Raw genomic sequence first — 24,506 nt, forward strand, 5'->3', positions numbered from 1 at the left:
TATACAGATAATGTTAGTTCCAGCTTCTACTCCAGCGGTTGTTTTAACGCCATGAAAAAAAAATCTTTTCGACGTATAGTGATATTTTTATTGGGATAGGGGTATCGGTCATTACGACGGAGGCTCTGGGCATTATTTGTGCCATAAATGTTTTTAGAAATATTAATAAAGTTCGTGCGATTAACAATAGGCCGAATACAAAGACAGATATTTACTAACTTGACATTCACCTCCTCATTCGTCTGTTATAATGTAGATCAACTTATTAACATCTTCCATGTCAGTGAGTTAGACGATACACCCAAATGTTGAGAAATGGATAGAAAAATGCATACTGTATTTTACATTCATCGACCGTAAGTTATATTCGGAGTGATCTCCCTTGTGGAAATGGAGTAAATTAAAGGTACATCGAACGTACAACATACAACAATGCATGTACTGTATAATTTGGACCCGATTTGACAAATGACTTAAATATAGGGGATATAACGTATAAATCTGATACATGTTAAAAGTTAGCATTAATGTAATTGTATGTGAGATCATGTGTAATAATGAGACCAATTGTTCCGTGTTCGAGGAAATCCTGAAGGTGTTATCATTTGTTGTGTTGCCAAGAATCCAAACGTTTAACATAACACTATGTAAGAGTTGTCTGCTCCTAGCCAGATAAAGGGTATCAGCTGTACTGATCTACTAAATTGGAGTTGAATTGTCTGATAGTTATCCATTAGAACATTTACCTGATATTTGATGCCCGAGTTTTTGTGTGGCAATATCAAAATACGTGCCCAGATTTTAAAGGGATAACTTATATTAATCACGGTTGGTGGCCCGAATGGAAGCAAGCGAGGGGTCTTACTGTGGGAGGAAACCGGAATAACGGGGGAACCCACGTGGTCGGCAAGGTGAACCAATACCTTTGTCGCATTGATCGGGGAATCGAACCAAGGCCTCCTAGGTTAAAGGCCAGTGTACATGAGTGGCATATACCACTGGATTACCCGATCAACCATGTAACCTTGATGTGTGACGTAGTACGGTAACAAATGTAGCCCCACCATCGACCGGACCCTGATGTGTGACGTAGTACGGTAACATATGTAGCCCCACGTGCACTATCGGCCGGACCCTGATGTATGACGTAGTACGCTAACATATGTAGCCCCACCACCGGCCGGACCTTGATGTGTGACGTAGTACGCTAACATACATTGTATGTAGCCCCACCATCGACCAGACCCTGATGTGTGACGTAGTACGCTAACAAATGTAGCCCCACCATCAACGGACCCTGATGTGTGACGTACAGTGTAGTACGGTAACAAATGTAGTCCCACCATCGACCAGACCCTGATGTGTGACGTAGTACGGTAACATATGTAGCCCCACGTGCACTATCGGCCGGACCCTGATGTATGACGTAGTACGCTAACATATGTAGCCCCACCACCGGCCGGACCTTGATGTGTGACGTAGTACGCTAACATACATTGTATGTAGCCCCACCATCGACCAGACCCTGATGTGTGACGTAGTACGCTAACAAATGTAGCCCCACCATCAACGGACCCTGATGTGTGACGTACAGTGTAGTACGGTAACAAATGTAGTCCCACCATCGACCAGACCCTGATGTGTGACGTAGTACGCTAACATATGTAGTCCCACCATCACCGGACCCTGATGTGTGACGTACAGTGTAGTGCGGTAACATATGAAGTCCCACGTGCACTATCGACTGGACCCTGATGTGTGACATTGCACCGCAACATGTTTCCCACCAAATTGACCGGGCCCTGAGGTATGACGTAGTATTATATCACACATAGTCTAACCATCGGCCGGACCCTGATGTGTGACGTAGTATGGTATTATTTAACCCCACTATCGGCCGGACCCTGATGTGTGACGTAGTATGGTATTATTTAACCCCACTATCGGCCGTACCCTGATGTGTGACGTTGTATCAGAGACCTATATACAGAGATTGGCAACACTCTCTTTGCCTTTGTGTTTACGTAGTGGTCCCTGACCTTCCCACAATCCTTTGCGGTCGCTCGGTTCAGTCTTCACTAGACGCCATATTGGAGAAAACTTGAAAACCAGACACATAATTATCGATAATTTCTATTTGAAATCATCACCAAGATCCAATACTGTGCTTTAATTTCATTAATATCAAAGTTCAGAAGTGTCATCAATATGAAATATATCACAATTTGCTGTCCAAGTGTTTGTATTTTGAGTATGAAAGTCAAGCACAACGCAGGAAAGATCGGCGGGAATCTCCAATTTTCGAAAAGTCCCTATGGGGTTTTCGAGAATACGGATAAATGACAACAATGTGCATGATAATCAAGACCACATTCCATAAGTATGATAGTTTTTGGTCAATGTGGTTACTTTTGTAGTGGCCAAAATAAAACGATGTGCTTTTTGTGTACGTTTGAAATTGACGATGTTTTGGTCTGACGTAATGGCGGCTATTTACAAACTTGGACATGTCGAATAGGACCCAGTGGATTTTAGAAAATACGGATAAATGGCAACAATGTGCATGATCAATAAGACTATATCCCATAAGTTTGATAGTTTTTGGTTAATGTGGTTACTTTTGTAGTGGCCAAAATAAAACGATGTGCTTTCTGTGTGTATTTAAAATGACGATGTTTTGGTCTGACGTAATGGCGGATTAACCAGAACATGTCGAATAAGTTCCAATACTACGATACACACATGCGCAAAGCCCGATTTACCTGCGCTGGCGTGTGTTTGATAGGAGACAAGACGCTCTCGATAAGGGATATGCTTGAGTGGTCACGAATAAAGGGAGCCACTACGTGTACGGGGAAATAGCGATGTTACTAATCTCTCTGTATATATGTCTCTGGTTGTATGGTATTATTTAACCCCACTATCGGCCGGACCCTGATGTGTGACGTTGTATGGTATTAGTTAACCTCACTATCGGCCGGACCCTGATGTGTGACGTTGTATGGTATTATTTAACCCCACTATCGGCTGGACCCTGATGTGTGACGTTGTATGGTATTATTTAACCCCACGATCGGCCGGACCCTGATGTGTGACGTTGTATGGTATTATTTAACCCCACCATCGACCGGTCCACTGTATGTGACACAGTACGGTCAAATGAAGTCCTACCATATATAGACTGAACCCGATTAAAATACGTTAATACACAAAACTATCCTCGCTCATCAGAGACTTATACACCTTTAAATGAGGCCAATATTCTTGGTTGATTCGACAAATTTTGCAATTCTGAAGGTATACATAAAATGTAATTAATTGTAATATAGATGAAATACAAATGTACACATTATGAAATTCGTTGAAGCTAGTCGGAAAATAATATTATTGAACACGCCTGCCTCTTACTAAAATGACGCAACGTCTCGAAGTTATCTGTATACAACCCCAGTCTGACCTGAAACATTTGGCAACGGATGTTGTTGGACCGAAATCAGTTCGCCACCATCAAAAATATCAAGATAGGTATTAAATTATAATTAAGAAAACGATTTGTACGTGAACATAGCCATGGCGGAAGCATAACTGAGCTTGCGCGCGTACTTTTTGTGTGCGTCGGTCTGGTCTCGTGTTACCAATGCACTCTGCAGCGCGTACTGGTGGCCGACAAGTGGTGGGTTTAGGGCAGTCGTGAGTCAGGTCTCTCCTTGCCACTATAGAGGGTTTATATGTTTGAGCGGAATCATTTCCGTACTGTGTTGTGCGGTCAACTTGTCTGAAGTGTAGTGATTCTTTCAACTGTGTTCACACTGGGAGTTCTTTTGAGGTAAGACTTTCTTTTTCTACTCTGTTGGTTATTTAGTTATTTCGATACACAAAATAAGTAAAAAAAATAATTCATAATACTACTAAACGAACGAATACACACATAATGTCAACACTTTATAACTTAACAACATCTTCAAATACACAGGGACACATATAATTTTAATTGATTTTAATTTAAACTTTGTGTGGGTTTTTTTTTGTTTTCTTTTTTTTTGTTTTTGTTTTTTATTTATCATCTTTTTTAATGGATTCAGTCAATTATGATAGACATTTTCGTTAGAGTTTGTGTTATAATATATGGACAGACGGACTTAACTGATGTCGGTCATTTTAAGATTTGCATCCCCCTATCTCGAACGTCCGACACTATACACCATGTCCGTGAGAGACTAAAAGGTTTGCTGGCCAAGAACGGGTCAAGTCGCTTATCTTAGACGCATTGTTTTTGAAACCTCTGGAACATATACAAATGCACTAATTGGACTTAGCTGTGGACACGAGGGACCTCTGCGTGGCAATATTCCAATCCACATTGGCTCTCGTAATCCAACTTAATGCCAGCCATTATGATTGTTACATGGAATGGTATTCCAAACCACTTCTTTTGCAATCATGTAACGAAGATTTCATAGGCGCAAACCACTGAGATACTTTGTAGCAGACACCATGATACCGAGAATAACTTGTTAAAACAGACAGGTAGATTTAAGAAATGGGCAGACCTTCCTCAAAGACCGCAATAACCGCTAATAAATGTACCTCATCCTAGACGATGCTATTAATAATTCAATGCGCACGTGATTGCAATTTGTGCCCCCTCTTAAGTGTTAAAAATCAACATTGCACGCTCGACAGTTGAGTTCTGCTTTCCTTTGCTTCTAGTTTTATGATAAATTGTATCAAACTACACAAACAAAAGCATATTAAATAACATTATCAACCATAATTGTGCTTTTTTTTTAAATTATTTTATTTTAATTCAAAATATTTTTGTTATTTTCTGTTTATTGAGAGGCACGGATTTCAGGGTTGCCTGTAGAACAACTTAATTACAATCGTTACAACACGATTAATTTCAACACAAATCATAAACTCGGATAGTTGTCGCATGATAAATTTGTATCGTTGATTTTTCGTTTATTTTATTAATTATTCAATCAGCACAGGAGTACACGTTTTACTATTTCCCTCGATATACTCTTTACAAACATATACACAGAACACCCTTTTAAAACATAGCTGACATCCAAAGGAAGCTCCGAATTATCTTATATAGCATGTTTCACGAAATGAAAAGTTCTGAAAGCCCTCAGTTTACAAAACGTTGTCAAATATGTTGTATAACCAATCGTATAACGATGTTAAAGTAATTACGATACCATGTCAGCGATGTTTTAGTTTCTCATAATCCCAAAGTTTCTGGAGTCTCGGACTCGCTTCAGCTATGTTCCTCGTCCGTGATAATCTAAAATCCCCCAAAATAACGCGTCCAAACAGTACTTATAGACCAAACAAAAGTGTTAGTGTAATGTTCAAAATGTTGGACAAGTTGGTGCGAATTGTGACCTCTAAAAAGATAATGCCAAGAGATAAATGTAGATAGGTATTAATTGGTATCACGTTCAGTATATCATAATTTGTTTATATAATGTGGATAAAATCCCGAAAGAGTTATAGCCAGTGAAATGACAAGAAAAGTTACAAACCTTAACCACGTCTATATTCCCCGGGTTTGTTTACCCATAGACAGGCTAATGAATTGATGACGACGGGGTGTGATTAGGTTGTCATTACCCTGTATCACAGTATATGTGTATTTCTTATTCAAAATAATTCTGAAATCGTATAATCGTTCTGTGCTCTTATTTTCTATGCAATTCACCATAATAAGTCGCTATACAATGTGAGTAGATATCACAAGGAAAGACACCGGTGAAAACAAACATGGCGGGAGATATGATGAACGTTGGACAGATGATAGTATGGAAAAGTAATGTCAACAAATGTCGAGATCACTCACTCTGTCTAAATCTATATTTTAAAACTTTCTTGTTAAAACAATTCTAATTATTCTTCATAAATTGTAAAATAAATTGTAATTCATTTACACTTTAGTTCACAATTTATGAAGAATAATTAGGATTTTTTTAACAAGAGACTTCCACATCCCCCCCCCCCCCCCCCCCTTTCACTCTGCTTAACATCCTATCACTACTCTTCTTAAACTCCCATTTCCAGAAAATAAGATCGCTGTATTTAATTCTAATCCGATCTTGTATTAATATGTATGTGTTGCATACTCTTGTTGGGTAATCTTTAGCTTTATAAGTTGGAAAACGTGTGCCCGATCCCCGTTGTATATCAACATTGTTGATTCAATATTGGCCATCGCTGGAGATGTTTGTTACGGTCCTAAAGATCTGTCCGTTTTTATGTCAATTGGTAGCGGGTACCTTTGCCATTCTGAAAATGCCAGTACATGTAAACGTCATGATGGAAAATTGCGATGAGGTTGAGGAGAATGGGCCGTCGCCCCAGGACCGAGGGTGAAGGAGGGGAGGGTGGCAAGTACGTACTGGGATAGACAATATGGAAGCGGACAGCTGTCAGGCTCCATCAGAGAAAACACCTACAGCAATTAAATACCTACTCGGTCTCCCTGGTTCTGGCAAATGTAACACGGAATCGTGCCAAACCAAGCGACCAGCCTCGCAAACTGACGAACCACTAACAAAGCAAATAACTACCGATACACTGTTGACTTTGTTTATAAACCCCAGTCATTAGCTCACGTGTCTGATGTCACGAGAAGTGATGTGTAAGAGTTTACTAGTATATCCTACTGGATGAGTGGATAGCTCCACGTCACCTTAATTATAGGCGACCGTTTGTTTTCTACTGGTGTTGAATCATACTCTACTCTACATGGAGCTGGTCCAGAGAATCAGATTCATCAAGGGAGCTGGCCACCAATCCCATGTATATTACCACTTGTAATCATTACGTTATCAAGCCCAACCTTAACTTCAAGGTTTCACCCATTCCTTTCCCTCCAATAATTACAATATAAAGCAACTAAGAGACAGGCATGCCCTGAGAAATGACACGATGTTGAATACGAGAATGATGTTGACATTAATTGGTGTTGCAATTCTGAAGAAATTTTGCTGGACTTTAAACTGATGCAGTGACATATGATACCAGTGATTCGACACTACAGAATATTAACACTCTAGTATCCACTATTGTATAACCTACAAAATGATAAACGACAATGATGAGCTAATGAATAAAATGATCATTAATTAATCATATTACATCACTAATATAATAAAATCAAATATCCATTGATTTAAAATAATAAAATCAATTAATGTATTAAAGATTCATTAAGTAACATACAATTTAAGTCAAGTAAATTAGTTGATATTCTGAGAAGAATTACTTGTTCTTAAGAAAAAAAAATAATAGAAAACAGTTGTGTTTGATGGAGGCGGTTGATAAAGTAACAATCTTGGACAAGACAATTATACCTTCTAAAGTGATCAAATTTTCCCTTGTAAGATCCCTCACATCAATTCCGACGACTGCAATGCACAAAGTTATAAATAAAACAAGTTATAAATATAGCTCTTCCTGGCATGGTCTTTTATATAGCAAACCATTCAATTCCAATTGAATAAAAATAATTCAACCACACATTGTAATGGTCTAGATTGTATCTCCCTTCAATAATTTGGATTTAAAAGCAGTCAAAAATTAAACATGTATTTTAATGCAAACCAACTGAAACACTTAGACTTGTGTCTTTGTAAACATGACGTCACAATCCACCTCAGGTGTGTCAGTGACGTTGTATTACAAACCTCGGAGAACACGCGTATCTGTTGATGGGGCTAATAGGTGGGCAGATGGAACAGCCAAAACACTGTCCATCAGTTAATGTTTCTGGGGGAGGTAAATTCATCAGCTGCTTCTTACTTAAAACAGCACGGATATTTAACATATTTTTGACATCTGACTTTTGAAAGAAAATAAAGTTTCGACAATATGTGTTAGTTATTGTTTTCCAGCTCTTCTCTTCTTCTATTTTTTAAGTGGAAAAAGTTTAAAGTGTTACTTTAACATCTCTGAGTGAGTAAGATAAATGATTTTCATCCACACATTGATTTCATTCCAGGAAGTGGATGTCAGAAACGATCGCCAGGACTATAGTCAGGCCTGGCTAAGATGTCGGCCATCCCCGGACGGTGGTCATTTAAAGCCTTTGGCGTGTATTAGTTGATTTTAGTTAAATACACTTTAAGAAACTATTTTGATTTTTTTAGGTAACAGCCATGAAGGTTCTGTCGACACTGATTCTTCTCCTACTGGCCACATGCGCCGTCATCAAGGTAAGATACAGATAATGGTGATTACACAGGTCAACTTATACATGTATATTGTCCTTAACTGAATAGTTTCTTTAGTGTAGGTCAATTGGGTTAAATGCTCATTTAATCGACCAATGCTGGGAATTCACATAAGTCGCCTCATACCCAACCAAAGTCGTCTCAGGTTTGTGTAGTGGGATAGACCAGTCTACCACGATGTAGATAGACCATTCTACCACGACGGTGTAGATAGACCATTCTACCACGACGTGTAGATAGACCATTCTACCACGACGGTGTAGATAGACCATTCTACCACGACGGTGTAGAGATAGACCATTCTACCACGACGGTGTAGATAGACCATTCTACCACGACGGTGTATATAGACCATTCTACCACGACGGTGTAGATAAACCATTCTACCACGACGGTGTAGATAGACCATTCTTCTACCACGACGGTGTAGATAGACCATTCTACCACGACGTGTAGATAAATCATTCTACCACGACGGTGTAGAGATAGACCATTCTACCACGACGTGTAGATAGACCATTCTACCACGACGGTGTAGATAGACAATTCTACCACGACGTGTAGATAGACCATTCTACCACGACGGTGTAGATAGACCATTCTACCACGACGTGTATATAGACCATTCTACCACGACGTGTAGATAGACCATTCTACCACGACGGTGTAGATAGACCATTCTACCACGACGGTGTAGAGATAGACCATTCTACCACGACTTGTATATAGACCATTCTACCACGACGGTGTAGATAGACCATTCTACCACGACGGTGTTGATAGACCATTCTACCACGACGTGTATATAGACCATTCTACCACGACGTGTAGATAGACCATTCTACCACGACGGTGTAGATAGACCATTCTACCACGACGGTGTAGATAGACCATTCTACCACGACGGTGTAGATAGACAATTCTACCACGACGTGTAGATAGACCATTCTACCACGATGGTGTAGATAGACCATTCTACCACGACGTGTAGATAGACCATTCTACCACGACGGTGTAGATAGACCATTCTACCACGACGTGTAGATAGACCATTCTACCACGACGGTGTAGAGATAGACCATTCTACCACGACGTGTAGAGATAGACCATTCTACCACGACGTGTAGATAGACTATTCTACCACGACGGTGTAGATAGACCATTCTACCACGACGGTGTATATAGACCATTCTACCACGACGGTGTAGATAGACCATTCTACCACGACGGTGTATATAGACCATTCTACCAAGACGGTGTAGATATACTATTCTACCACGACGGTGTAGATATAGAGGTTACACAAAGAGTGGTTGTTGGATATGGAATTTATTTCACACGAGTAAGTTATTTTTTAAAAGTTACAAAAGACACGAGCTTTAGCGAGTGTTTTTTGCAACTTTTAAAAAATAACTTACTCATGTGAAATAAATTCCATATCCAACAATTTCGAGTCGTGTGACCTGTTTCTACCACAATAATATCGGCTTGAATCAAAGGGAAACGTGGCCAAGTATAATTTCGCGTATGCAAATAAAGTGTACCGGTGACGTCCGGGACCCGGTGATGTGACGTCATTAGATTATTGATGACGTCACTAACAATTGCAGCTTGGGTCAAAGTTCACCGTGTTAGCCAATCAAAATGCGTACAGAGTTTATACCACGTGTGGTATAAACAGATTGTTAATCAGCAGCTGTAATGATTAACTGATGGTCTGTGAGTTGAATAACACGGGGTATTGTGGTAGTGTAGAGATAGACCATTCTACCACGACGGTGTAGATAGACCATTCTACCACGACGGTGTAGATAGACCATTCTACCACGACATGTAGATAGACCATTCTACCACGACGGTGTAGATAGACCATTCTACCACGACGTGTAGATAGACCATTCTACCACGACGGTGTAGATAGACCATTCTACCACGACGGTGTAGATAGACCATTCTACCACGACGTGTAGATAGACCATTCTACCACGACGGTGTAGATAGACCATTCTACCACGACGTGTAGATAGACCATTCTACCACGACATGTAGATAGACCATTCTACCACGACGGTGTAGATAGACCATTCTACCACGACGTGTAGATAGACCATTCTACCACGACGGTGTAGATAGACCATTCTACCACGACGGTGTAGATAGACCATTCTACCACGACGTGTAGATAGACCATTCTACCACGACGGTGTAGATAGACCATTCTACCACGACGGTGTAGTAAGACCATTCTACCACGACGGTGTAGATAGACCATTCTACCACGAGGGTGTAGATAGACCATTCTACCACGACGGTGTAGATAGACCATTCTACCACGACGGTGTAGATAGACCATTCTACCACGACGGTGTAGAGATAGACCATTCTACCACGACGGTGTAGATAGACCATTCTACCACGACGGTGTAGAGATAGACCATTCTACCACGACGGTGTAGAGATAGACCATTCTACCACGACGTGTAGATAGACCATTCTACCACGACGTGTAGATAGACCATTCTACCACGACGGTGTAGATAGACCATTCTACCACGACATGTAGATAGACCATTCTACCACGACGTGTAGATAGACCATTCTACCACGACGTGTAGATAGACCATTCTACCACGACGGTGTAGAGATAGACCATTCTACCACGACGGTGTAGAGATAGACCATTCTACCACGACGGTGTAGAGATAGACCATTCTACCACGACGGTGTAGATAGACCAGTCTACCACGACGTGTAGATAGACCATTCTACCGCGACGTGTAGATAGACCATTCTACCACGACGGTGTAGATAGACCATTCTACCACGACGGTGTAGATAGACCATTCTACCACGACGGTGTAGAGATAGACCATTCTACCACGACGTGTAGATAGACCATTCTGCCACGACGGTGTATATAGACCATTCTACCACGACGTGTAGATAGACCATTCTACCACGACGTGTAGATAGACCATTCTACCACGACGTGTAGATAGACCATTCTACCACGACGGTGTAGATAGACCATTCTACCACGACGGTGTAGAGATAGACCATTCTACCACGACGGTGTAGATAGACCATTCTACCACGACGGTGTAGATAGACAATTCTACCACGACGGTGTAGATAGACCATTCTACCACGACGGTGTATATAGACCATTCTACCACGACGGTGTAGATAGACCATTCTACCACGACGTGTAGAGATAGACCATTCTACCACGACGTGTTGATAGACCATTCTACCACGACGGTGTAGATAGACCATTCTACCACGACGGTGTAGAGATAGACCATTCTACCACGACGGTGTAGATAGACAATTCTACCACGACGTGTAGATAGACCATTCTACCACGACGTGTAGATAGACCATTCTACCACGACGTGTAGATAGACCATTCTACCACGACGGTGTAGATAGACAATTCTACCACGACGGTGTAGATAGACCATTCTACCACGACGGTGTATATAGACCATTCTACCACGACGGTGTAGATAGACCATTCTACCACGACGGTGTAGATAGACAATTCTACCACGACGGTGTAGATAGACCATTCTACCACGACGGTGTATATAGACCATTCTACCACGACGTGTAGATAGACCATTCTACCACGACGGTGTAGATAGACCATTCTACCACGACGGTGTAGATAGACCATTCTACCACGACGGTGTAGATAAACCATTCTACCACGACGGTGTAGATAGACCATTCTACCACGACGGTGTAGATAAACCATTCTACCACGACGGTGTAGATAAACCATTCTACCACGACGGTGTAGATAGACCATTCTACCACGACGTGTAGATAGACCATTCTACCACGACGGTGTAGATAGACCATTCTACCACGACGGTGTAGATAGACCATTCTACCACGACGGTGTAGATAAACCATTCTACCACGACGGTGTAGATAAACCATTCTACCACGACGGTGTAGATAGACCATTCTACCACGACGGTGTAGATAAACCATTCTACCACGACGGTGTAGATAGACCATTCTACCACGACGTGTAGATAGACCATTCTACCACGACGGTGTAGATAGACCATTCTACCACGACGGTGTAGATAGACCATTCTACCACGACGTGTAGATAAACCATTCTACCACGACGGTGTAGATAAACCATTCTACCACGACGGTGTAGATAGACCATTCTACCACGACGGTGTAGATAGACCATTCTACCACGACGGTGTAGATAGACCATTCTACCACGACGTGTAGATAGACCATTCTACCACGACGTGTAGATAGACCATTCTAACACGACGGTGTAGATAGACCATTCTACCACGACGGTGTAGATAGACCATTCTGCCACGACGGTGTAGATAGACCATTCTACCATGACGGTGTAGATAGACCATTCTACCACGACGTGTAGATAGACCATTCTACCACGACGGTGTAGATAGACCATTCTACCACGACGGTGTAGATAGACCATTCTACCACGACGTGTAGAGATATACCATTCTACCACGACGGTGTAGATAGACCATTCTACCACGACGGTGTAGATAGACCATTCTACCACGACGGTGTAGATAGACAATTCTACCACGACGTGTAGATAGACCAGTCTACCACGACGGTGTAGATAGACCATTCTACCACGACGTGTAGATAGACCATTCTACCACGACGGTGTAGATAGGCCATTCTACCACGACGGTGTAGATAGACCATTCTACCACGACGTGTAGATAGACCATTCTACCACGACGGTGTATATAGACCATTCTACCACGACGGTGTAGATAGACAATTCTACCACGACGGTGTAGATAGACAATTCTACCACGACGGTGTAGAGATAGACCATTCTACCACGACGGTGTAGATAGACCATTCTACCACGACGGTGTAGATAGACAATTCTACCACGACGGTGTAGAGATAGACCATTCTACCACGACGGTGTAGATAGACCATTCTACCACGACGGTGTAGAGATAGACCATTCTACCACGACGGTGTAGATAGACCATTCTACCACGACGGTGTAGATAGACAATTCTACCACGACGGTGTAGATAGACCATTCTACCACGACGGTGTATATAGACCATTCTACCACGACGGTGTAGATAGACCATTCTACCACGACGTGTAGAGATAGACCATTCTACCACGACGTGTTGATAGACCATTCTACCACGACGGTGTAGATAGACCATTCTACCACGACGGTGTAGAGATAGACCATTCTACCACGACGGTGTAGATAGACCATTCTACCACGACGGTGTAGATAGACAATTCTACCACGACGGTGTATATAGACCATTCTACCACAACGGTGTAGATAGACCATTCTACCACGACGTGTAGATAGACCATTCTACCACGACGGTGTAGATAGACCATTCTACCACGACGGTGTAGATAGACCATTCTACCACGACGTGTAGATAGACCATTCTACCACGACGGTGTAGATAGACAATTCTACCACGACGGTGTAGATAGACCATTCTACCACGACGGTGTAGAGATAGACCATTCTACCACGACGGTGTAGATAGACCATTCTACCACGACGTGTAGATAGACCATTCTACCACGACGTGTAGATAGACCATTCTACCACGACGGTGTAGATAGACCATTCTACCACGACGGTGTAGAGATAGACCATTCTACCACGACGTGTAGATAGACCATTCTACCACGACGGTGTAGATAGACCATTCTACCACGACGGTGTAGATAGACCATTCTACCACGACGTGTATATAGACCATTCTACCACGACGGTGTAGATAGACCATTCTACCACGACGGTGTAGATAGACCATTCTACCACGACGGTGTAGATAGACCATTCTACCACGACGGTGTAGATAGACCATTCTACCACGACGGTGTAGATAAACCATTCTACCACGACGTGTATATAGACCATTCTACCACGACGTGTAGATAGACCATTCTACCACGACGGTGTAGATAAACCATTCTACCACGACGGTGTAGATAGACCATTCTACCACGACGGTGTAGATAGACCATTCTATCACGACGGTGTAGGTGATGACGCAGACACGCCTGCAACTGAAAGTGTGAATGTTCACAGAAAAAAGAACACTTGCTATGTCTAACATAAATAATAGGAGGGATGCGTATTGATTTAGACGATTTGTTTATGTTTAGAAGTTATATTGACAGTTAATTTTCAAAGACAATGAAACCTTGCACCACAAATTGCATATAAACGTTCACTTGTCGATTAGCCATCTCGATGAGTCAGGACCCAGTGTATCATCTATATCAATAAGTAGGGAAATTAACAGACTGATGACATATTGTAATGGATTCGGCTTTAAGAGATTGTTTTTATGTGAAAAAGGAACAATGAAAATTGAAAAAACAAACAAACAAACAAACAAAAAAACAAAAGAAAAACATATAGTATAGCTTTGAAAGATGACGTGCAGACGTGTTCAATTTCTGGGGGTAACATTAGGCTTCGAACCAATTGATAGCGGAAGTGGAGTGTTCAGTTGTTCTGATAAAACATTTAAGTAGTTGGTAGTATCAGTGTGCTGGTGTAATGATGGGATAATGGCAGAAACACATCGATACTCTAACGTAGATTGAACGAATTCTCCCCTATTGAATCCAACGATTCCAGAACCCCATCCAACTAAGGGCGGTATACCGGGGGACATAAACATACAACCAGTTGGTAGTACGACGTAACAGTTCACCATGAATCGAAAATAAATTAACATACAACGTCTTGGAGGATTCACGGTTACATTTTAAGTTCGGTATGTTGTTAGTGTAGTAATTGAAGTATAAGCTACTTGACAGCGTCCTTTCCGGGCCCGATATTAGTAGATACCGCTCTCTGATGGTCGGACGCAGACAAACTCGTTCACATTCATGGATTAACTGATAAATATTTATCAAACACATTCCATCGTCAGGATGTAATTAGTACACTAACATAAATATTTGAGATTTCGAAAGATCATTGGAATTCCTTTTCTAATTGTACATATTTCAGCTATACAAATATAGTGGCCTTTTTCAATTCAAACCTATCATCTTTTAATGTCGGTTTGAGTGGAACAATACAACGAGTGGTATGGATGTTGACTCAGGAATCTTGCCAGCATCATAAAGGCATTTCCTATGAAGTATTTCCTCAACCGTTCCTCTGCTTCATCATCACTATTTTAAAATCATGAAACAATACCGCTCCTTATTTGAGAAAAGTGTAACTATCTGTGAAATTTACGGCCGTATGACCGTTTTTACAGAGTGTAAGTATCACAGAAATAGTTCGTGCTTCCGCTATCACGCACATTAGTTCACTTCCGGTAAAACCTTTCTGAAACAAGGCAGACATAAATTAAAAGGGAAGTCTTGTCTAAGTTCCTGCTCGTAACATTAATCACAGACTGGTCTGTCTCAATGGCATTAAGCTGTACGGCCTTAGTAATACACTCAAGTAGGTTTGGAAATATACAACCGGATTTTTTTTTCTTTTTGTAAAATATAACGACACACGTCTAAAACTTGATTCAAGTGGCGTGAATCTCCCATGGACTCTAGAAATTCGACAGGAACAAGCCTGTTTTTCATACTATTTACCGACATACTTGCATTACATTTCCGACAGCTGAAAGAGGAACATTCTGTGCTACAGAACAGTCAGCATTCAAGTGAACCAACATAGGTCAGAACGTTAATTTGACTGACCGAACAGCACATGCTATCCGAGATTTAACACGAACTTGGTACCGCGCGGTGAAGGTCAATTATCACAGATCCATTAGCGGCTACACATGTATGTTACAAATATGTAAACACGTCACTGTGTAACTTTAGATGCTATCACCATTTTATAAACAGTTTCACTGATGTTCATTGCTTATAATGTTTATGATACTATATAAACGTCGGACGAACATTGTCCAAATTAACTTTTAAATAACGAAAACAAAAACGTTCGACAATCAGTCTAATCTATCCGGACCGTGCTTTACCGTAGCAACGTGTTTACACGTGGACTGAAGCCAAATTGCAAATGATGCATAGAACATGTATATACTTGACCGAGGAGGGTGTCAACTTAATACCGAGTAGCGGCTGGCGGAACATCTGCATGGTCAGCAATCTACATGGCACACCACCACTTTCTACAGTAACTCGGATGTTTTTCTTTAACACAGCTTTATATCGTGTTAGGTTTTGTCCATTCATGTATGTTTTAAATACTAATATTTTGCCTTCAATGTTATGTAGTTCAACGGTCTACATTTGTATGAGGAAGAATATTTTGCTCTGGGCTCAAAAAATTACTCCTGAAGAAATAGCGATAACAATAAGTGTTCAAAATGAGATGATTAATTCACAATACTGATGTCCATCCTGTTTTACCTTGTATCATTATTATCCATTTGTTAATGTTCACATTCTCTGTACTGTACTGTTTTCGAGAATAAACAATTATCATTGTCATTGTCACCAAAGACTGACCACTGACAACTGACCATAGACGTTGTCCATCAGTTGTGCTAAAGAGCACGTGCCTACCGTTGGAACAGACCGATCTATGTATGGGTCAATGGCCCAAAGTTTGAAACTTGATGTATAAAAGGATGGTGTTATTTGATCGAATGAAAGCATTATCCCTCGAGTGAGAACATTTAAAATACAAAAGTGTCACAAAAACATTCCAATCATACACATACATTTCAACAAGTATCGAACAAGAGATCCAAAAAGGATCTTGGCGCCTAAAATTGAATGATCTTTATTTGTTTTATGTATGATCTTTATTTGTTCTATGTATGATCTTTATTTGTTCTATGTGTGATCTTTATTTGTTTTATTTATGATCTTTATTTGTTGTATGTATGATCTTTATTTGTTCTATGTATGATCTTTATTTGTTGTATGTATGATCTTTATTTGTTCTATGTATGATCTTTATTTGTTCTATGTGTGATCTTTATTTGTTCTATGTATGATCTTTATTTGTTCTATGTATAATCTTTATTTGTTCTATGTATGATCTGTATTTGTTCTATGTATGATCTTTATTTGTTCCATGTATGATCTTTATTTGTTGTATGTATGCTCTTTATTTGTTCTATGTATGATCTGTATTTGTTCTATGTATGATCTTTATTTGTTGTATGTATGATCTTTATTTGTTCTATGTATGATCTGTATTTGTTCTATGTATGATCTTTATTTGTTCTATGTGTGATCTTTATTTGTTTTATTTATGATCTTTATTTGTTGTATGTATGATCTTTATTTGTTCTATGTATGATCTTTATTTGTTCTATGTATGATCTTTATTTGTTCTATGTATGATCTGTATTTGTTGTATGTATGATCTTTATTTGTTCTATGTGTGATCTTTATTTGTTTTATTTATGATCTTTATTTGTTGTATGTATGATCTGTATTTGTTTTATGTATGATCTGTATTTGTTCTATGTATGATCTTTATTTGTTCTATGTATGATCTGTATTTGTTCTATGTATGATCTGTATTTGTTCTATGTATGATCTTTATTTGTTCTATGTATGATCTTTATTTGTTCTATGTATGATCTTTATTTGTTTTATGTATGATCTGTATTTGTTCTATGTATGATCTTTATTTGTTTGATGTATGTTCTTATGATCTTTATTTGTTGTATGTATGATCTTTATTTGTTGTATGTATGATCTTTATTTGTTGTATGTATGATCTTTATTTGTTGTATGTATGATCTTTATTTGTTGTATGTATGATCTTTATTTGTTGTATGTATGATCTTTATTTGTTGTATGTATGGTCTTTATTTGTTCTATGTATGATTTTTAATTGTTCTATGTATGATCTTTATTTGTTGTATGTATGGTCTTTATTTGTTCTATGTATGATTTTTAATTGTTCTATGTATGATCTTTATTTGTTGTATGTATGATCTTTATTTGTTGTATGTATGATCTTTATTTGTTGTATGTATGATCTTTATTTGTTGTATGTATGATCTGTATTTGTTGTATGTATGATCTTTATTTGTTGTATGTATGATCTTTATTTGTTCTATGTATGATCTTTATTTGTTTTATTTATGATCTTTATTTGTTCTATGTATGATCTTTATTTGTTTTATGTATGATCTTTATTTGTTCTATGTATGATCTTTATTTGTTCTATGTATGATCTTTATTTGTTGTATGTATGATCTTTATTTGTTGTATGTATGATCTTTATTTGTTGTATGTATGGTCTTTATTTGTTCTATGTATGATTTTTAATTGTTCTATGTATGATTTTTAATTGTTCTATGTATGATCTTTATTTGTTCTATGTATGATCTTTATTTGTTTTATGTATGATCTGTATTTGTTCTATGTATGATCTTTATTTGTTCTATGTATGATCTTTATTTGTTCTATGTATGATCTTTATTTGTTCTATGTATGATCTTTATTTGTTCTATGTATGATCTTTATTTGTTCTATGTATGATCTTTATTTGTTCTATGTATGATTTTATTTGTTCTATGTATGATCTTTATTTGTTGTATGTATGATCTTTATTTGTTGTATGTATGGTCTTTATTTGTTCTATGTATGATTTTTAATTGTTCTATGTATGATCTTTATTTGTTGTATGTATGGTCTTTATTTGTTCTATGTATGATTTTTAATTGTTCTATGTATGATCTTTATTTGTTCTATGTATGATCTTTATTTGTTGTATGTATGATCTTTATTTGTTGTATGTATGATCTTTATTTGTTGTATGTATGATCTGTATTTGTTGTATGTATGATCTTTATTTGTTGTATGTATGATCTTTATTTGTTCTATGTATGATCTTTATTTGTTTTATTTATGATCTTTATTTGTTCTATGTATGATCTTTATTTGTTTTATGTATGATCTTTATTTGTTCTATGTATGATCTTTATTTGTTGTATGTATGATCTTTATTTGTTGTATGTATGATCTTTTTTTGTTCTATGTATGATCTTTTCTCTACTTTAATGATCTGATTACATGGAAGCCTACACATAAAGAAGCCGACAAATGAAATTTAAGTGACATCTTACGGAACAATTTTCTGTGAATTAGAAATAGTAATGCTAAACTTCAATTGTCAGCAGTGTTGCTTTCTGGATCAGACTCAAAATCAAATAAGCACAACTAGGCGTCATATGAAGCTGGATACAAGGGGAACCAACATATGATATTTAGAGATATCTAAGAAGAACTTTTTTTGTGTTAATTAGAAATCTTAACACACAATTTTAACTTTCCGCGATTTTGCTTTCTAGATTAAACTAAAAATTGAATTAGAACACCATTAAAACTATTTTGTTTGATTTGATTTGTTTCATTTTAATCCTAAAAAGTGCAATCAATGATTGCGAAAGCTCACCGGCGGCAGCAATCACACTACAGTGTATGCATTCATTTTTTATGTACAGTATGTAGAAGCATGTCATTTTGAAATTGTATGCCACATAATATCGCTCCTAGACCTCTAATGGATGTATAAACCAAATAAGAAGGGTGTGGACAACTAACTAACCCCCAAAATCTTTAAAGTGGGTTTTGGTGCCAAACAAATTAAGTCCACTAAATGGTTAAATGCCAAAAATAAATCACAATTTTTTTCTGCATGATTTTGCCATAACATCACTCCTGGACCTCTTATGAATGTATAAACCAAATACCAAATACCAAATAAGAAGGGTGTGAGGTTCATACTTTTGAACTTACCCAAAAACTTTAAAGTGAGTTTTGGTGTCAAAAAAGTTAAGTCCACAAAATGTAAACTCCAAAAGTCACAATTTTTTTCTGCATGATTTTGCTATAACATCACTCCTACACCTCTATTGAATGTATACACCAAATGAGAATGGTGTGAGGTGTATACTTTTGGACTTACAAGCTTTCCAGAAACTTACCCCAAAAACTTTAAAGTGGATTTTGGGGCTAAAAAAGTTAAGTCCACAAAATGATGAAATGCGAAAAAATCATAATTTTTTTCTGCATGATTTTGCCATAACATCACTCCTATACCACTTACTTTTCAACCAAATGTCCTTTACTTTTGACCCAGTGACCTTGATCTATGGACAGTTGATGTTTTGTTTAATTCCAACCAACGTTTTCTTCATAAAGTTTTACGTTAATGAAGGATACAAAACTGGACCGTGACCTTCAACCCAGTGACCATGTTATTTTGCAAAAGAACTTTTTTATATTCCAACCAACTATGGTTCATGATCTCATAACAAAATGGTAATAAGTGATAACATAAAAAATGTGACCTTGGCCTCTGATCCAGAGGGCTCGACTTCTACACCATGACCTTAACGTTTGGTCAATTGTGTCCTTGTTTAATTCTGCACATCTTTGATTAATCATGTCATCACAAAATGTTTATCATTTAAACGATACAAAATTTGACATTTGACACCACAACCTTGACCTTTGGTCAGCTGACTCCTTGTTTAATTGTTTAATTCTGAACAACTGGGGGAACCTACCAGCGATGTTTGAGAAAAATCCTCCCAGTTCTTCAAGTAAAAGCAATAACAATCTTCAATTTTAAAAATCCAAGATGGCCAACTGGCAGCCATTTTGTTTTCTGGATCAGACTCAAAATTAAATGGATACAAAAAAAAAAAAAAAAACGGACCGAGAGAAACCTACATATGAAGTTTGAGAATATCCATCCTGTAGTTTCCAAGATATAGCGATAACAAAATTCAATTGTTAAAATCCAATATGGTCACCTGACGGCCATATTGTTTTCTGGATCAGACTCAAAATCAAATGGGCACAACTACGGACAAATGGAAACCCAAAAATGAAAGTTGAGAAAAATCCTCCGAATGCGTCTCAAAATAGCGATAACAAACTTTAATTCTCAAAATCTAAGATGGTCGCCTGTCTTTTCCAGAAATTGCGATAAGAAGGATTATTTGCGGACTGACGGACGACCTACGACGGATTGAAGACGGACCATGATCTTAATGATAACACGATCTTGATAATAATACGATCTTAATGATAACATTATCTTCATTATAGCATTTGGTGGCATTTATTTAGCATGTTTAGAATTTTCGGGTAAAACTTAATTATAAAAGTAAAAGTAAGCATGTCCTAGTAAGATTAAAAAACTGCTGCAGTGGTATCCATAGTCTACCGGATATTACCGGTAACAAATGATTACTCATGGAAGTTACTCGTAACCAATGGTTTCTCTTCTTTTACAGGCAGACGAACAAACACGTGCAGCCTCCGCGATACAGGATATACCGGAACAGGTAAGGGTAACCTCCAATCTCTATATCTCCCCGATACAGTATATACCGGAACAGGTAAAGGTACCTTCAATCTCTATATCTCCCCGATACAGGATATACCGGAACAGGTAAGGATACCTTCAATCTCTATATCTCTCTGATACAGGATATACCGGAACAGGTAAGGGTACCTCCTATCTCTATATCTCCCCGATACAGTATATACCGGAACAGGTAAGGGTACCTTCAATCTCTATATCTCCCCGATACAGTATATACCGGAACAGGTAAGGATACCTTCAATCTCTATATCTCCCCGATACAGGATATACCGGAACAGGTAAGGGTACCTCCAATCTCTATATCTCCCCGATACAGGATATACCGGAACAGGTAAGGGTACCTTCAATCTCTATATCTCCCCGATACATGATATACCGGAACAGGTAAGGGTACCTTCAATCTCTACATCTCCCCGATACAGGATATACCGGAACAGGTAAGGATACCTTCAATCTCTATATCTCTCTGATACAGGCTATACCGGAACAGGTAAGGACATCTTCAATCTCTATATCTCCCAGATACAGGATATACCGGAACAGGTAAGGACACCTTCAATCTCTATATCTCCCCGATACAGGATATACCGGAACAGGTAAGGATACCTTCAATCTCTATATCTCCCCGATACAGGATATACCGGAACAGGTAAGGACACCTTCATTCTCTATATCTCTCTGATACACGATATACCGGAACAGGTAAGGGTACCGCCAATCTCTATATCTCTCCGATACAGGATATACCGGAACAGGTAAGGACACCTTCATTCTCTATATCTCCCCGATACAGGATATACCGGAACAGGTAAGGATACCTTCAATCTCTATATCTCTCTGATACAGGCTATACCGGAACAGGTAAGGACATCTTCAATCTCTATATCTCCCAGATACAGGATATACCGGAACAGGTAAGGACACCTTCAATCTCTATATCTCCCCGATACATGATATACCGGAACAGGTAAGGGTACCTTCTATCTCTATATCTCTCTGATACAGGATATACCGGAACAGGTAAGGACACCTTCTATCTCTATATCTCCCCGATACAGGATATACCGGAACAGGTAAGGGTACCTTCAATCTCTACATCTCCCTGATACAGGATATACCGGAACAGGTAAGGGTACCTCCAATCTCTATATCTCCCCGATACATGATATACCGGAACAGGTAAGGGTACCTCCAATCTCTATATCTCCCCGATACAGGATATATCGGAACAGGTAAGGGTACCTTCAATCTCTACATCTCTTCGATACAGGATATATCGGAACAAGTAAGGATACCTTCAATCTCTATATCTCCCCGATACATGATATACCGGAACAGGAAAGGGTACCTCCAATCTCTATATCTCTCTGATACACGATATACCGGAACAGGTAAGGATACCTTCAATCTCTATATCTCTCTGATACAGGATATACCGGAACAGGTAAGGGTACCTTCAATCTCTATATCTCCCCGATACATGATATACCGGAACAGGTAAGGATACCTTCAATCTCTATATCTCCCTGATACAGGATATACCGGAACAGGTAAGGGTACCTCCAATCTCTATATCTCTCCGATACAGGATATACCGGAACAGGTAAGGACACCTTCAATCTCTATATCTCCCCGATACATGATATACCGGAACAGGTAAGGGTACCTTCTATCTCTATATCTCTCTGATACACGATATACCGGAACAGGTAAGGGTACCGCCAATCTCTATATCTCCCCGATACAGGATATACCGGAACAGGAAAGGGTACCTTCAATCTCTATATCTCTCCGATACAGGATATACCGGAACAGGTAAGGACACCTTCATTCTCTATATCTCCCCGATACAGGATATACCGGAACAGGTAAGGGTACCTTCTATCTCTATATCTCTCTGATACAGGATATACCGGAACAGGTAGGAACACCTTCATTCTCTATATCTCCCCGATACATGATATACCGGAACAGGTAAGGACACCTTCAATCTCTATATCTCCCCGATACATGATATACCGGAACAGGTAAGGGTACCTTCTATCTCTATATCTCTCTGATACAGGATATACCGGAACAGGTAAGGACACCTTCTATCTCTATATCTCCCCGATACAGGATATACCGGAACAGGTAAGGGTACCTTCAATCTCTACATCTCCCTGATACAGGATATACCGGAACAGGTAAGGGTACCTCCAATCTCTATATCTCCCCGATACATGATATACCGGAACAGGTAAGGGTACCTCCAATCTCTATATCTCTCTGATACACGATATACCGGAACAGGTAAGGACACCTTCAATCTCTATATCTCTCTGATACAGGATATACCGGAACAGGTAAGGGTACCTTCAATCTCTATATCTCCCCGATACATGATATACCGGAACAGGTAAGGATACCTTCAATCTCTATATCTCTCTGATACAGGATATACCGGAACAGGTAAGGGTACCTTCAATCTCTATATCTCCGCGATACAGGATATACCGGGACAGGTAAGGGTACCTTCAATCTCTATATCTCCCCGATACAGTATATACCGGAACAGGTAAGGATACCTTCAATCTCTATATCTCTCTGATACACGATATACCGGAACAGGTAAGGATACCTTCAATCTCTATATCTCTCTGATACAGGATATACCGGAACAGGTAAGGGTACCTCCAATCTCTATATCTCCCCGATACAGGATATACCGGAACAGGTAAGGGTACCTTCAATCTCTATATCTCCCCGATACAGTATATACCGGAACAGGTAAGGGTACCTTCTATCTCTATATCTCCCCGATACAGGATATATCGGAACAGGTAAGGGTACCTCCAATCTCTATATCTCTCTGATGCAGGATATACCGGAACAGGTAA

At 39.1% G+C, this 24,506-nt stretch overlaps 1 protein-coding gene across 1 annotated transcript in view; it reads left to right on the forward strand.

Annotated features, from left to right (window-relative positions):
- The first annotated feature begins 3,615 nt into the window (after positions 1-3,615).
- The window catches only part of LOC117328018 (SPARC-like), a 28,717-nt gene continuing 7,826 nt past the window's right edge, over positions 3,616-24,506 (forward strand). The window contains exons 1-3 of the mRNA XM_033885332.1: positions 3,616-3,826; positions 8,157-8,222; positions 21,536-21,586. Of these exons, the coding sequence (XP_033741223.1) occupies positions 8,166-8,222; positions 21,536-21,586 (108 nt within the window). The 5' untranslated portion in view covers positions 3,616-3,826; positions 8,157-8,165. The remainder of the gene's footprint in view (positions 3,827-8,156; positions 8,223-21,535; positions 21,587-24,506) is intronic.

The sequence above is a fragment of the Pecten maximus genome, chromosome 1 (assembly GCF_902652985.1).
Source record: "Pecten maximus chromosome 1, xPecMax1.1, whole genome shotgun sequence".
Classification (NCBI taxonomy): Eukaryota; Metazoa; Mollusca; class Bivalvia; order Pectinida; family Pectinidae; genus Pecten; species Pecten maximus.